This window comes from Chaetodon trifascialis, chromosome 24, assembly GCF_039877785.1.
Source record: "Chaetodon trifascialis isolate fChaTrf1 chromosome 24, fChaTrf1.hap1, whole genome shotgun sequence".
In the NCBI taxonomy this organism is placed as follows: Eukaryota; Metazoa; Chordata; class Actinopteri; order Chaetodontiformes; family Chaetodontidae; genus Chaetodon; species Chaetodon trifascialis.
Window position 1 is genome coordinate 1,673,379 of NC_092079.1, and position 17,518 is coordinate 1,690,896.

General features: G+C 43.6%; 1 protein-coding gene across 2 annotated transcripts in view; it reads right to left on the bottom strand.

The window, feature by feature from the left end:
• Nucleotides 1–17,518, bottom strand: part of LOC139352062 (diacylglycerol kinase zeta-like) — a 189,568-nt gene that overhangs the window by 72,681 nt on the left and 99,369 nt on the right. For both annotated transcript variants that reach the window (XM_070994110.1, XM_070994109.1), the window contains 2 exons: nt 13,953–13,993; nt 11,875–12,017 (listed from right to left, as the gene is read on the bottom strand). In XM_070994110.1, the coding sequence (XP_070850211.1) occupies nt 11,875–12,017; nt 13,953–13,993 (184 nt within the window). The remainder of the gene's footprint in view (nt 1–11,874; nt 12,018–13,952; nt 13,994–17,518) is intronic.

The following is a 17,518-nucleotide window of genomic DNA, read 5'->3' on the forward strand; positions in this document are numbered from 1 at the left end:
TCACCTCTGCCTCATCTTGTCACATTGACATTGCCATAACTCTATGCATTACATTAATGCTCAGCTTGGACTTCTTTCTCAAAAAACAGACAGTGTTTCCAGAAAGAATGTGTCCTAGATGTGTGTACTACAACTTCACTAAAGCAAATTCCTCATATGTGTAAAATCGTACTTGGCGATAAAGGCTTTTCTGATTCCGGTTTTCTGAGAAGTGGGAAAAGATTAAACTTACGCTTTTGGGAAAAGTTAGTATTATCAAAATGATAATAGCTCCTCAATTTAATTATTTTGTGATGATGTTGCCAATTACAATAACACCTGCCATTTTTAAGAAATATGATATAGTTAAACATATTTTATGGGATCGCACCATGTACAGCCATTTGCTTCATTATGGTTTAATCCTGCCATTCATGTTGGTAAAGTGTCTGTCTACTGGAGGCAGTGGCGCTCAAGAGGTATATGTACTATGGGAGATCTATACAAAAATGGACACTTTATGTCCTATGAGGACTTAAGTTCCCAATTTAAACTTGAAGGGAAACAATATTTTTGGAAATATTTCTAAATCAGGGATTGTGTAAAATATCGAAGTGGTAACACTTCAGAGAATTATATTATGGACTATATGAATATGCCACTGGAACGCTGCACAGCTTCACAATTTTACAAACTAACAAATATTTCAGTAAGTGGAGAGTCCACTAAAGTGAAGTTGCTATGGCAGAGGCACCTGGAAACAAATATTGCACAGGAGAAATGGTTGGCTATGTTGGCAGGATGTGGGAAGTATGTAAGGGAGGCACAAGGGAAGATCACACAGCATAAGATTATACACAGATATTACCATACTCCTGTGAGGTTACATAGAATGAAACTGCTGAATGACAATAAGTGCTGGAAATGTAAAACAGGATTAGAAACTTTCTTGCATTGTATATGGGAGGGTACACTAGTGGTTCTATTCTGGATGAAAGTTGTGGACTTCCCGAGTGAAGGGTCTGGGTCAACGATCCCCCTGACTCCTGTTATGTGTCTACTAGTGGACAGGTCTCAAATACCAAATGTATCCAAAAGAACATTTTCTGTTATCATGGTGGGTTTGGTTACAGCGTCCAGAGTTATTTTAAGACACTGGAAAACTGTTGGGTCTCCTGATCTGAGGGACTGGATGGAAGCAATGGTGGAGACGGCTTTCAGTGAGTCTATGCCTGGGCTATTCAAATGGCGGCCCACGGGCCACATGCGGCCCAGAAGCAATACCCGAGTGGCCCAGCTCATGTTTCAGTCAAAAAAGCAGAGACAAACCAATAAAAATAAATTTCGCGAAAATGAACTCAAAATTCCTACAGTAGATCAGAAAATAATGCAACACTCCGCATAGCCTAGCAACACACAACCAACCCACAATGCAGCACATTGTTTTGAAAGTTGCCAACAGAATCCCAACTCCAGTAGGTGAAAGTATGTCTCTCTCGACCCTTAAACAAAAAATTGACAATGAAAACCGTCGTATTAACCCTGCCTGGATGGACAAATAAAATTTTATTTTACCATCAACTCCAAACGCCAAACCTATGTGTTGACTTTGCAATGACTGTGTTGCGGTACTTATGAAGTATAATGTCCGAAGACAACACCTGGCTAGAGACAGTCGGGCTCACCTCCACACACAGTCTGGGCTCTGGAACCCAACTCCTTGAGAGAGGCTGGACTCTCTTCTACTCTGGAGTTGCCCGCGGTGAGAGGCGGCGAGCTGGTGTGGGCTTGCTTATAGCCCCCCAGCTCAGCCGCCATGTGTTGGAGTTCTCCCCGCTGAGCGAGAGGGTCGCTTCCCTGCACCTTCGGGTCGGGGATAGGTCTCTCACTGTTGTTTCGGCCTATGGGCCGAACAGCAGTGCAGAGTACCCGGCCTTCTTGGAGTCCCTGGGAGGGGTACTGGAAAGTGCTCCAACCGGGGACTCCATTGTTCTGCTGGGGGACTTTAATGCTCACGTGGGTAGCGACAGTGATACCTGGAGGGGTGTGATCTGAACCCGAGTGGTGTTCTGTTATTGGATTTCTGTGCTAGTCACAGTTAGTCCATAACAAACACCGTTCAAGCATAAGGGTGTCCATCAGTGCACGTGGCACCAGGACACCCTAGGCCGGAGGTCAATGATCAACTTTGTAGTCGTATCATCTGACCTTTGGCGGTATGTCTTGGACACTCGGGTAAAGAGAGGGGCTGAGCTGTCAACTGATCACCACCTGGTGGTGAGTTGGATTCGCTGGCAGGGGAGGAAGCGGGACAGACTTGGCAGACCCAAACATACCGTGAGGGTCTGTTGGGAACGTCTGGCGGAACCCGCTGTCAGGGAGGTTTTCAACTCCCACCTCCGGGAGAGCTTCGACCAGATTCCAAGGGAGGTTGGAGACATTGAGTCTGAATGGACCATGTTCTCCACTTCCATTGTTGATGCAGCCGTCCGTAGCTGTGGCCGTAAAGTCGGCGGTGCCTGTCGTGGCGGAAACCCCCGAACCCGGTGGTGGACACCCGAAGTAAGGGATGCCGTCAAGCTGAAGAAGGAGTCCTATCAGGCCTGGCTGGCTCATAGGACTCCTGAGGCAGCTGATGGGTACCGGCAGCCCAAGCACGCGGCAGCTCGGGCGGTTGTAGAAGCAAAAACTTGGGTCTGGGAGGAGTTCGGGGAGGCCATGGAGGAGGACTACCGGTTGGCCTCGAGGAAATTCTGGCAAACTATTCGGCGCCTCAGTGGCAAAGCACCGGGGGTGGATGAGATCCGCCCTGAGTACCTCAAGTCTCTGAATGTTGTAGGATTGTCTTGGTTGACACGCCTCTGCAACATCACGTGGCAGATGGGGACAGTGCCTCTGGACTGGCAGACTGGGGTGGTGGTCCCTCTTTTTAAAAAGGGGGACCGGAGGGTGTGTTCCAACTATCAGGGGATCACACTCCTCAGCCTCCCTGGGAAAGTCTATTCCAGGGTACTGGAGAGGAGAATCCGGGCGATAGTTGAACCTCGGATTCAGGAGGAACAATGCGGTTTTTGTCCTGGCCGTGGAACACTGGACCAGCTCTATACCCTCCACAGGGTGCTTGAGGGTTCATGGGAGTTTGCCCAAACAGTCCACATGTGTTTTGTGGACTTGGAGAGGGCATTTGACCGTGTCCCTCGCGTCATTCTGTGGGAGGTGCTCCGGGAGTATGGGGTTGGAGGCCCTCTATTGAGGGCTGTACAATCCCTGTACAACCGGAGCAGGAGCTTGGTCCACATTGCCGGCAGTAAGTCGGACCTGTTCCTGGTGCATGTTGGACTCCGGCAGGGCTGCCCTTTGTCACCGGTTCTGTTCATCATTTTTATGGACAGAATTTCTAGGCGTAGCCAGGGGCCGGAGGGGGTTCGGTTCGGGAGCCACCGGATTTCGTCTCTGCTTTTTGCAGATGATGTTGTCTTGTTGGCTCCCTCGAGCCAGGACCTTCAGCATGCACTGGGGCGGTTCGCAGCCGAGTGTGAAGCAAAAGGTGGCTTGCTCCCTTCAGGTTGGGGGAGAGTTCCTGCCTCAAGTGGAGGAGTTTAAGTATCTTGGGATCCTGTTCATGAGTGAGGGAAGGATGGAGCGTGAGATTGACAGGCGGATCGGTGCAGCAGCTGCAGTAATGCGGTCGCTGTACCGGTCTGTCGTGGTGAAGAGGGAGCTGAGCCGAAAGGCGAAGCTCTCGATTTACCGGTCAATCTACGTTCCTACCCTCACCTATGGTCATGAACTTTGGGTCATGACCGAAAGAACGAGGTCCCGGATACAAGCGGCTGAAATGAGTTTCCTCCGCAGGGTGGCGGGGCGTTCCCTTAGAGATACGGTGAGGAGCTTTGTCACCCGGGAGGTGCTCAGAGTAGAGTCGCTGCTCCTCCACATTGAGAGGAGTCAGCTGAGGTGGCTCGGGCATCTTTATCGGATGCCCCCTGGACGCCTCCCTAGGGAGGTGTTCCAGGCATGTCCCACGAGGAGGAGACCCCGGGGAAGACCCAGGACACGCTCGGGTGACTATGTCACTCGGCTGGCCTGGGAACGCCTTGGGGTCCCCCCAGAAGAGCTGGGGGAAGTGTCTGGGGAGAGGGAAGTCTGGACGTCTCTGCTCAGACTGCTCCCCCCGCGACCCGCTTCAGATAAGCAGGAGAAAATAGATGGATGTAATTTCATTATTTTGATTTGTGTTGGTTTGTCATTACCTCGTCCTTACAGACAACAAAATGTTTGACCCATCTTAAGGTCTCAATTTTAGAATCTGGCCCAACTTAATTTGTAATTGAATAGCCCTGGTCTATGCTCTATAGACTGAAAGGCAACATGGAGGACGGGACGAGATCTTGGGAATCTTTCTGGAACTACACAAAAACTGATAATAACTATGGAACCAGAGACTAAATGCAGTACACTCATCCTTTTTCTGATGGACTGGACTTCTTATATGCAATATATTTATTTTGATTTTATAATTTCATTCTTGGGCTGCACGGTGGCGCAGCAGGTAGTGCGGGTGCCTCACAGCAAGAAGGTTGCCGGTTCGATCCCCGGGTCAGGCGGGGCCTTTCTGTGTGAAGTTTGCATGTTCTTCCCGTGCATGCGTGGGTTCTCTCCGGGTACTCCGGCTTCCTCCCACAGACCAAAAACATGCTCATTAGGTTAATTGATGACTCTAAATTGTCCGTAGGTGTGAGTGTAAGTGTGAATGGTTGTTTGTCCTTACATGTGGCCCTGCAATCGGCTGGCGACCGGTTCAGGGTGTACCCCGCCTCTCGCCCATTGTAGCTGGGATAGGCTCCAGCCCCCCGCAACCCCGAAAGGGATAGGCGGTATAGATAATGGATGGATGGAATTTCATTCTTTATATGACATGTCTGAAGATGTCTACACCAAAAACCTGTATCATTAACCCTGTAATTATTTATATGTTGCTTATAAATTCAATAAAAATTTAAATGATAAAAAAAAAAAAAAAAAAAAAAAAAGACTGTACTCCCACAGAGGGCAAAATGATGTTCAGATTCAGCTCAGCCAAGTCCACCCTGGACATCTGGTAGAAATCACAAATCCACAATCAATCCCCACACGAGAGGTCTTCACAAGTCCAAAGATTTGGTACCGAACCCAGAAAGACCTGGAAATGTACCACCCAGAAAAAACTGGACCCATCTATAACTTGAAAGCTGGATCCTGGACACATGCAGAACATTGAGTGAGAACACAGCCAGGAGACACAGACCTAATCAGCACCAATTTCACAGCTGACTGCTATTAACAAGTGTCAAAAGAGGTTGAGATCCCTATTCCCCTAACACACAAGAACTGTGAGTAAAAGGCCTTTGATCACATAGTCCTAGTATGTAATACAAATGAGCTTCTGTCATATTATTAAGTTGAATTTAAGCTACTGTTATTGTAACTAGGGTTGCCCCGATCCGATCACATGATCGGAAATCGGGGCCGATCGCGTGAGTGCAGACTCCATCGGATCGGACGTTATGTCCTGATCAGGTATCGGATAAATAATATATAAACATATGTATATTTATTGCTATTTTTAATCACATTTACAATATATGGGCTAGTGATTAAAAATAAATGAGAGTAAAATAGCATTTATTACCTACCAGCGTTTACAGGCCGGGTCTGTGTCTGTGACAGACGCCACTGAACAGCGTATGCGCAGAACACAGCAGCATGCAGCAGTTTGTTTTGAAGCTGAGGTGCATGATATGCTGCTACTATGTCTGCTGTGTGGAAATATTTCAAAGTGAACGACAAGAACAATTGCGCTAGCTCAAACACTGGTTGGTAACCATTGCAACAGAAACGCAGAACATACATTACCATACATTGTTTCACAGTTTATCACAACGGCAAGAAAGTAGAGGACACAAACAAGTGGTAAGAGGTGCACTTGCCCTCTGAAATGATACTTTTTATCATGTAACATAACGTTAGGCAATCATCTCACTTCCCTCCACTGATTAGGCCTAATATAACAGCTGCGGCCGACCGAGCTGTATGTTCTGTGGCCAGAGCCGGTTACCTTGGCAACGTGTCACAATGAGAGGCATTAAATAGTCCACTCAGCCGCTTCTTGTGAAAAACTTAAGATTTTAACGGAAAAAAACTACATTAAAGTATTGATAATTGATTTAACATTTATTTCTTTCTTAAGTGACCATGGTATAAGCGGAATAATGCCCTTCGAGGTGTCCATTATCAGAAATGAATGCGAAGTCCATTCATTTGCGTTTGACACTTCACATCGGACGGTTCACGCCTCTGCATCTTCCATTCATTTCTGATAATGGACACCTCATTGGGCATTGTCCCTTACTTAATGTTGCACTATGCCTAATGTGAAGAGTTTATTTGTAAATTTTATTTTATTTCTGTGTTCTGTTCTGACTTGAGACTGTAATTCAAGCTACCTGATAGAAGTTTACAATACACTGCACTGCATGCATGCACAATTGTGCATAAGTGTTACATGTTAATTTAAGAGCCATTGGTTAAAAAAAATAAATAAATAAAAATAAGAATAAGGGACATCCTGGATGTTATTCTTTGCTCTTAGTTCGTTTCATAATGTTTTATAGGAGTATTGGATCGGCACTCGGTATCGGCAGATACTCAAAATCAAATGACTCGGACTTGGGGGCAAAAAAACATGATCGGGACATCCCTAATTGTAACCAAATAATGTAATGAAATTGTAGAAATAAGAGTGAAGGAATCAAGTACAAGGTTTTATAAGATGAGCTAAATTAATGAAAGACAATGTATGACTTTCGGGGTGCAATCAAGGGAGACCTGTAATTTTCCACTAAGCAATACCCAAATGAGGAAGTCATGTAGGTGACAAAAATTGGGAAGTTCAGTCGTCTGTGACTAGTGGCCTACGCCAAACCATGCCCAAGCTAAAAGCTTAGTGGAAAATTTCCCAAAAAAGGATATGCACACATAAAAGGAGCACAGACACCAGTTTACTAGTAGGTTTGCAATGCAAAGTGTGCAATAAAGAGAAAGGATTAGGAGAAAAGTATAAAATAGCTAAAAAGGAGAGAACAGGGTTCTTCTTCCTTCGTCTCTTCAACCTCAAGCCAACTCAAGAGGAGTATGTGAGGAGTCTGACATTGCAACGGAGGACTACAGTCAACTCAAGAGGACAGAGCACAGGAGGAATAGTCATTTTTCAGTTGAATGAAATATATAAATCACAGTTTAAGTTCTTCTTCATTCACTGTGCTACAGTGAGGATGGGATGGGATTTTGGAGGAACTTAGGGACTTTGGACGGACTCATAGGTACCTTCTAGTTTCCACCCTTCTGTAGGAAGAGACAGGTTCCAGGTTACCTCTTTTTACCTTCTTCTTCTTCTTCTTTTATTAACAGGAGGTGCTGTTTGAGTGAATGACTTCTCTTCATGAGCTGTTGCAGCTAATGTTCTACATACTGCTACCTGCTGTACCAGTGGGGAATGTAGAAACACATCAAAGAAGCAGTTATGCCTCCCGTAAATGTTGCATGCAACAGGAGGACAGTGGGAGAGAAGGGTAAAATACGGGAGAATCCCATGAAAAACAGAAGATATCTTGCCCAAGGATACTTTGACCGGTAGACTGCAGTGGCCAGGGAACAAATCACCAACCTTCTAATAAGTGAATGACCACTCTATCTCCTGAAACAGTGTGTGCAGCGCAAAAATCAAAAGTAGTTCAAATTCAATGTTTGCATGCTGAACTCCAAATATTAGCCAGTCACTTGAACAGGTCAAAAACGACTATGGGACCAGTGTAATAAATCAGATGTCAATGCCAAGATGGCATGCATCCATCGAGAGATGAACAGATGGTCTGGTGTGATGACCCTTATGGGGAATAGCCAAGGGCAGAAGATGCCATGGCAGGATTTAGAAAAACTTTGCATTTATCTTTGTAGGGTAAACTACTTTAATGCTGTCTTTACCGGTCTCAATAAAAAGTTGATAAGACAACTGCATCTGATTCAGAATGCTACTGCTAGAATCTTCCCTAAGACCAGGAGTGTGAATCACATCTCTCCAGTTCTCAGATCTTTACACTGGCTTCATGTGTATTTAAGAACTGACCTTAAAATGTTGTATTGTTGGTTTCTAAAGTACTGGATGGTATAGGTCCAAAATAAATTTCTGATGAGCTGCTCCGTTATGAACTGTCCAGGCCTCTCAGATCATCTGGGAGAGGTCTGCTTACTGTCCCAAGAGTGAAAACTAAACATGGAGATGCAACATTCAGTTTTTATGCACAACATATGCAGAACAAACCCCCAGAATATTTGAGATCTGCTCCAGCTCTTTAGTGTTTTAAATGAGGGCTTAAGACTTTATTTGCCACAGCATTTTATCAAACAAAATTTGGGACTATTTATTCATATCTTGCACTGCACTGTTTTTATTCTACTGTTTAATCTGCAGTTTGAATTGCCTTGCTGTTGAAAGGTGGTAAAGAAATGCATTCCAATTGCCTTGTCTATGCATACTGCATAGAAGTTTGTATGTATGAGTGTTTAGTGCATTTACTCAAGTAACCTGACCATTTTCACAACAAACACTGTGTGTTTTGCACCCAAATGACCTTTTATATCAACATAATGAGGACGTCAAAGCCCTGCGCTTTGTATCGCCACTGTCCAGCCCAACCACCTCCCTACAAGCTCTGTGCAGTTTAACCATATATTACTTCTTGGACGGCTAAAAATATTGCCAGTAAACACAATTTCAAATTACAATCTAATTCACTCATCAATCTCATAGTACCATACAAGGAACTGATAACCTGTCTCTGTTCCAGTCTTATTAGATCTTACTGCTGCATTTGACACCATTGACCATGGTATCATATTGCAGAGCCTGGAAAATGTCATTGGCATTATGGGAACTGTGCTAAGCTAGTTTAAATGCTACTTTTCAGATTGCTCTCAGTTTGTACATGTTATTGACAACTCCTCTGTGCTCGCTAAAGTCAGCTACAGAGTTCCACTGGGTTCTGTGCATGTACCAATTCTATTCACCTTATATATGCTTCCTTTAGGGAACATTGTCAGGAAGCACTCAATAAATTTTCATTGCTATGCAGATGATACCCAGCTATATTTATCAATGAAGCCAGAAGAAACCAATCAGTTAACTAGACTACAAACATGTCTTCAGGACATAAAGGAATGGATGAGCTACAATTTTCTGATGACATAGCAGTTATGGATGGCACTGCACAAGTCTCACTGTAAAGAATCTGGGAGTTATCTTTGATCAGGACATGTCCTTTCACTGCCATGTTAAACAAATTTCAAGGACTGCCTTTTTTCACCTATGTAACATTGCAAAAATCAGGCACATCCTGTCTCACAACGATGCAGAAAAACTAGTCCATGCATTCGTAACTTCCAGGTTGGATTACTGCAATTCCTTACTATGACACTGGAACACTGCATTCCCAGAATACAGGCTTACTTATGGTTCCTAAAGTCTCCAAAAGCAGAACAGGAGCCAGAGCGAAGTGCTTGCTCATGAGGGAATTGTTGGGTCCCTCTCGATAAAAGAGCTCGGTCTGTACCAGCTCTATATGGAAAGTGTCCTGAGACACCTTCTGTTGTGATTTGGCGCTATACAAATAAAACTGAATTAAACTGATAGCTCCAACCATTGGGAGCAAGTTGGGGTTCACTGTTTTGCAGTGTCTTACCTTTCAACATGTGGACAGGCTACAAAACCTGTTATCCAAATATCTGTCTCTTTCACAGTCTCTTCCAATTCTTTGTTAGCACAATGGGCTCTATTTTCGATTCCGCCGCTGGTGTGGCGCAGGATGCACACTCCACAAAGTTGGTATTTTGGTAAACCGAGGTGCACAGAGGTAAGCCAGGATGGGTGTTCTGGTGCAGCAGGGGGAGGTGTCGGCATAATCATCCGGCGGATTTGGATTTTCGTTCCATTTTGGTCCACGCCGGCGGTGTAAAAGTGCACTGAAAGCTCACCACCCCAGACCTGGTCAACTCTGTGCTCCAGCGGCGCACCACTGGGCAAGTGGATTTTTGTAAACCGGCGGAGTCGTGCGCTCATGTCACCAATACCTCACAGGCAGGTTTTCACAGTGTCTGGCATTTCACTGTGATAAATAATTAGCAACAGCCACAATTCAATACAACTATCTGAGTCAGCACATACAGTCAGACCTAAATTTATAAATTTTGATCAGTATCTCATCTGACCACATCGCAAGCGTGTTCAGCACGCATAATGGTCACTCAACCTGACCGAAAGTACACAGGTGAAACAGGGATATCTGGTGATCTGTGACTCAAATTGCCTGGTGACAAATGTGTATTCCAATTTCCCCGGGTCGGCACATGACGCGTTCATCCTGGCAAATTCTAGCATCCCTACAGTCTTTCAGGGGGACACCCCTCTGAATGGGTGGCTGCTAGGCTATCCACTGAAAACGTGGTTGATGACGCCATACCTTCAAACCTTCAACAAGACGGCAGTGTGGTTTTAATGGTGTTTTCAGCAGTGTTTGGTCAGTCATCAAACGCACATTTGGGGTTCTCAAAATGCGTTTTAGATGTCTGGATGGGACAGGTAGTTCGTTAACATACAGCCCTCAGAGTGTCGTGCATTCTTCGTGGCATGTTGCGTTTTACACAACATGGCTGTACGACGTGGATGTCACCATGAACTCACGGAGGACACATTAAGGGACTTAAGATGGAGAGAACTGCATGTGCCATGTCAACTGGGAGAGCAGCAGAGCGCACGGGAGAGGAGGGAGTGCCTCGCCATCCAGCTTTGTCATCAAGTGAGTATTTACAGTTACATCAGTTAAAAAACCATCTGACGATCAATAACTTTCCACACTTAACAGATAGACAGTATTGAAATAAATTTGGCGAGGCCATAGATAAGGCCACTGCGAGCCTGGACCTCCCGGACCAGAACATCAGTCTCCTCCTGGGGGAAGTTTAGGCGTCAGAGAGTTTCCTGCGCAGGCTCAGTCATCCTCGAAACTTGCCATGCACCTCGCCAGCAGTGCTTTTAAAGGTGAGATGAGGAGCTGGTGTGATTGGTGAAGATTGGACTGGGCTGTGTCAAACCCACTCCATGCCTTCTCCCCTCCCTCCTTCCGAGTTGTGCCGCTGGGTGGGACTGAGATGAGAAGAGGGAGGAGATGCACCGGTGGCGCAGTGTACGAAAATACCAAAGTCTGCGCCACCAAGCCCCATCGGCGAAGCGGACCTGACTTTGCGCCGCACCTGTGCTGCGCCGGTGGCGGAATTGAAAATAGAGCCCAATATGTTTTTCAGTGTCTTTACCTTTTATTTCTATGTGGCTTATGGTCTGCCGCTCCTGGTCTGCCGTGGAGGAAGGACTGACCATGGATGGGTCAAAAGCGGAGAAAGAATTTCACAAATGCATGGCGTGTGCAGTTTCCCCCTCAACTCTGCATGTTGTGTGTAAAAAATTGTGACCAAAAAAGGAATTCTTAATCTAAATCTTAATCTTAATCTTTATCATTCATTCAACTCATGTTTTTTGTTGTCAAAAATTGTAAAGAGATGTGATTTTCTATCAGTGTTTGCACTAGGTTATGTAACTGCACTGCAGAGAACAGATCTACTAATTATGGAAATAGGATTTTCTCTTTAAAACCACAGCTGTAAGAGTAAGAGAATGGGTTATAAAATGGTCTGTGTATTGTACTGCTCTATGGCTTTTCAGTTGCAGTCTTAATGTTGCTGTTTAGTTGTGTTAGGGTTCAGGCTCAACCACTGGTGACAGGATAAGAGTGGTGGTGATTGACCTACCTGCTGTTTATCATGCTGGAGGTGGGGTTAACCAGGTCTGGCATAGTTAGGGGGGAGGTGCCTACTGTCATCATCACAGCCAGTTCAGGGTCCAGAATAAAGATCTCTTCCTGGGAGATTTCTGATACATAGTTGAGATGTTCCTGATGAAACACAGCATAGTTGCAAACAAACAGTAAGTCCAGATGCAATGCATTTGCCCATGTCAGCCACCATACTATTGCCCCTCTAAAAAAGAATTATAAAACAAAGGAAGTTAGCATCATGACGCACCTCCCGAGCCCAGAAATTAAAGCAAGTATTGCTTTTTTTTTTTTTTTTTTTGGATATCCTTACTCTTTACTTATAAAACCCTAAATGGTCAGGCATCATATGTTAAAGAGCTCATAGTGCCCTATTAACCCACTGGAACATTGCATTCCCCAAATTCAGTCCTATTTATGGTTCCTGAAGCCTCCAAAAGTAGAATGGGAGCCAGAGTCTTCATCTATCAAGCTCCTCTCCCATGGAACCATCTTCCAGTCTCAGTCTAGGGGGCAGACGCACTCTCTATGTTTCACAGTAAGCTTAAAACTTTCCTTTGTGATAAAGCTTGCAATAAAATGTGCAAACATTGACAAACTGACCATCACTATGTAACCATGATTCTTTGATTCAAAGTCAAACGTCTGTCTAGTCAGTTATATGAACCATATCTAAATGAGTGAAGAGGTACCATGAGCTGGCTTTTCTCAGCCTCAAGCTAGAGCACCTGCTCTGAAGAAACTTCCCACAGCCACATCAAATTCAGAAGACTCTGCAGATATTAATGGAAAAGAGTAGCAGCAGAATATATCTCAGGATGATTGGCACCTTGCGTCTGACAGTGAAACTCTGAACTATGATTCTCAACTAAGAAGGAGCTGAATATTAGCAAGACACAGTAGCCAGATGCAGGAGTAGAAGCCTCTGTACCTGTGGTGTATGAACCACTTGTCAAAGTAATATCCCAAGTAAGCCTTCACTACCTTGGCAGTGGGAATAATTAAGCAGGCTCATGAAACAGTGGACATCTACTTCCACAGCTGTACCATTAATATGCACCTTGAGACAAGCCAAATGACCCGAAGAGATTCAGTCACAGCCACAGGAAAGTCCAACTTTCACTGGGGAAAATATTATTTTTGTCCCCCTCACTTTTACAGTTCCAGTTCAGTTGATTCATTTATTAAAATAACTTTAAACAATGTCCTCCTACTGTCCAACCTAAGAGGGGTAAAAGATGTACTAAGATACACTTCAGTTATTACCAGTGCTCTCAGAAATTATTCCTTTTGAGCAGTGATAATATTTGTTTTTTCTTTCCATCCATCCATCCATTTTCTCCCGCTTCATCCGGGGCTGGGTCGCGGGGGGAGCAGACTGAGCAGGGGTCAGCCCCCCAGCTCTTCCGGGGGGGGATCCCGAGGTTTCCAGGCCAGCCGAGTGACATAGTCACTGCAGTGTGTCCTGGGTCTTCACCAGGGCCTCCTCCCGGTAGAACATGCCTGGAACACCTCCCTAGGGAAGTGTCCAGGGGGCATCCGATAAAGATGCCCGAGCCACCTCAGCTGACTCCTCCCGATGTGGAGGAGCAGCAACTCTACTCTGAGCTCCTCCCAGGTGACAGAGCTCCTCACCCTATCTCTAAGGGAGTTCCCTGCCTCCCTGCGGAGGAAACTCATTTCAGCCGCTTGTATCCGGGACCTTGTTCGTGTTTTTTCTTTCATTCCCCAAATTTCACCCTAAATGTTGCCGATCCTATCAGAGGTACGTTATTTTGACTGCAGATGTACTCACTGTTGAGACAAGTCCCCCAAATTCTCTGCACTTTTGAGTAAAAAAGTCAATTTTATCTGTTTTTGTTTTCAGATAATTCCACCATAAAGACAATCAAAATCAATCAATTGGAGTGAGAGACTGTGTCTCAAAGCATTCCCGTCACCTGACATCAGTGCGTCAGATCCTTTACATACTGAATATGTAGTGAGGACATTTAGACATTTGAAAAAATAGAGAAATAACACCCAGTTAAGTTGAGTTAGGCAAGATAAACTTACCTGTGCTCTGTCTATCCTGTAGAATCGATCTGCCGTTGTAGCTGAAGAGACAAATGGAACCATTGTGTTATCCAATGAATTATTCTCTGTGGTGATAGAAAACCTGGTCTAAATTCAGCTACAGCAGTTGTTTTTGACAGTCACTAAAAGTTCTGGCCAAAAAGCTAATAGCTTTCATCATAGCTAAGTTGTATATGGGTTGCCTCCCCACTTCTGCAGCAATTATACTGAGAACCACTGTATATGTGACAACCAGTGTAAAAAGAGAAGGCAGACTATCTGTCTTCAGTCTCTTAAAAACTATGCAATTTTACACCAGTATATAGAATAGAACTATATGCCTTCCATTCAATTTCTTGGGAACTGGAAAGCAGCAATGAGACTGACTGACTGAATTGGTGGTTTAAACATGAGTTTTCTAGCAGTGTTGTGTTTGGTCTGCATCATTTTAACAAGGATGTTATCGTTTTGCTTTGTTGCTGCATATTTCCATTCACATAACGTGTCCAGCTGCAATTAATGAGACTTTACATCTTTGCTGATTCGATCATTTTATCAACACTGTAAAGATATAAATTGGTAGTCTTGAATAACATTGTCCCTGGTTAATAAATAAATACAGAAACAAAATACAACAGAAATATAGGGAATGACACAAAACCCTTAAGCTTCAGTTTGCTGAAAATTAACTTTGCCCATTTCAAGATGCAGTTTCAAACTAACACCTATTGTGATATGGAGCATGGCTGTCCTCTAAAGATGTGATACAGATTTGTGTGAAGATATCATAGTTGATTAGTAGCTAGAACAGAAGACCCCATTACACAAGACAAATTTCAGTTTGTCTTGGTTATGGGGTCTGCCCTTCAGAAAGACAGTAAGCAGGTAGCCTGAATACTTGTTATGCACGCATGGCTCACCTACACAATCTACACAGGGTGCCATGTAGCCAAGACATCATTCTAAAAATAGAATGATATAAACCACTCTTACTACTGTTGCTACTGTAGGTTTAGCGATGTCACTTCAAAGGCTAATATTGAGTGAAAATTCCCTTTAATTATTCCATAGGTTCACAATATGACTGATCACCTGCTAACCACACACATTTCCTCTCCCCTCTTCAAACACTTCTCCCTTCTCTCTCTATTTCAGATTGTTATCTTTCTTTGACTCTAGTTCTGTTAAATTCCGCCAGGACTCACAAGCAGAGCTGTGTACGTGTGTGGGGATTTGTGTGCTTGTGAGTGCATGTATAGCATTGTCTGAGATGTGAGGTTTTTTTCTGCGATATTTTTGGCAAACTGCTGCTGTATGAGATTAATATTCATGACATTCAACAATAAACAGGATCAGATGCAACCAACATACTGCTTGCAACTCAACTATAACCTTTAAATGGAAATTCTTCTTTTTTTTTTTTTTTTTTTTTACAGTTTGGCTTGTAAAAAATCTTACCTGTGTACCGTTGGCCATCATCACTGAATAATAGAGTGTATTATTCAGTGCACACCCTTGTTCCACAAAACATATAATTTACTGTTTTGGTGTAACTGATGTGGAAATGTTATTATTGTGATTATTATATTGTCTGCTTAACACATGTATGACTGTTAGAAAGTCCGCAAGTATGAGCTTTATAGATGTATGTCTCTGATTTGTATCACAATGTTGTTGTTTTACAGTCCTTTGTGTAGAATTGACATCTCTTCTTTTTGGGTACCTTGTCTGCAGCTTCAGTCGGATCAGGACTAGATCACTATGTCTGGATGAAAGAACAGTTTTGCAATTTCCCAAGCCTGTGTTACAACAATAATCAGGAGCCCTTCAGTACAGTGAAATAGTTTTTGTTTTCTATAATAATTCTACCTGTGTTGTGGCCGTGGTTTGGTGATCTGCTCTGACTCTGTTTTGTGTGTTTTTTCAGGGCTGGAACAAGGCAGGGGCAGGGCTGATCTTTGCTGGGGTTGAGCAGCTCCTGACACACCTGCCACCTATCCAGATGGTCACATTGCTTATGCTTGTGTTTCTCGCCTCAGCATTGATCATCCTACCTGTGAGTTTTTCCCCGAGTGGAGATTTTTGTTTTTGTGTGGTGGCTGTCGAGTTTTCTCCAGCGTTTATTTTTGGACTTTTTGCCTGTGTGCTTTCCCTTAACGGAGTTTTGTGTTTTCTCGTTAGAAGCTGTCGAGTGTCCTCCAGCAGAGACTGCCCTCTCTGTTCCCGTTATATCGGCTCCCTCAGTTGTTACTTCTTTTGTTGTTACTTTTCTAAAATAAACTGTGATTACCATCTCTGCATCTGAGTCCTGCTTCCAGAGTCCATAACAACCTGTTCATACTAGCCATTATAAGATCCCTTTGTAACATAAAGACATGAGAGCAAAATCCACACTTCTTGCTCTGTGAAAAATGTATTCTTAAGTTTATCTGAAGTTAACATTAGGCCTCCACTGTCTGAATCAGTCAAATTGTGTGTCTTCAAAAGTTTTTTTAGTACTGTCTGAGGAACCATGAGGTGGAAATTTTATATTAAAATACTGTGGAATTGGAAGCCATGCACTTGACTGATTAACTCTGCTGAATTCTCATTTACCTTCATGGAGTAAAAAAGCTATGAATTTTGTTCCCCATCACACATTGGAGGCTCATTAAGAAGGGCTTTCTTAAGGGCCAGTATGAACAGGAGAAATTATTACAGCAAGCAAAACCTGTTTGTATGGTCACATGGGCACCTGACAATTGTTTTAAGGCAGACTATCCCATGAGAAATTATAAGAATTCTGTTCAAATTTTGCATAAAGCATAGTCAGGCATGGGTTGGGGGTGTTGCAGCACATGCAACACTTGCTGGCTGTAACTACATTTACCCAGAGTCTGATCAATAAAGCCTTATCTTATATTATCTCTTTGGTGTTAATGTAATAATGTCTAACTTTTACCCTTAAGACAACGGGAGGGTCAAACACTATGACAGGAGTCAACAATGCTTGAATTGGTTTGATAAAGGTACACATAATGGGTGAAATTATGTATATTTGCAAAACTGCAGTATATAGTATGTTTGTTTTGAGCTTCATTAAAGTTGAACACAAGGAAAGAGCAACAGGCTAAATCAAGAAACTCAATTAGTCAAACTGGTTTGACTTAGAAAAAAAAAAGGACATGGACAGAAGAAGAATCAATGTATATAAGTGAGAGCAAATGAATAACCAAAATGATATACAATTACAAGTTGAGTCTGCCCATTGCAAACACTTATACCACAACAGTTGGCCCCCCCAAAAAAAAAAAAAAAACTGACTTGTTGTCAGTGAACTGACAGCAAGTCTACCTTCAAAACTTATTGTATAAGGGTGATGACTCAGAACGTGAAGAATTTGGAATTTCCCTTTGCAGGACTAATAAAGGTATATTGAATTGAAGAGCCACGTACAAATCCAGTATTGCCAATCTTATCATTACAGTGTCAGGTCTCAAGAGATGATCAGTGACAAACTGATTTGTCCTGTTTTAATAAAAATACAAACCTCTGCTGTATTGAGTAATGCTTATAGTCATGGACAA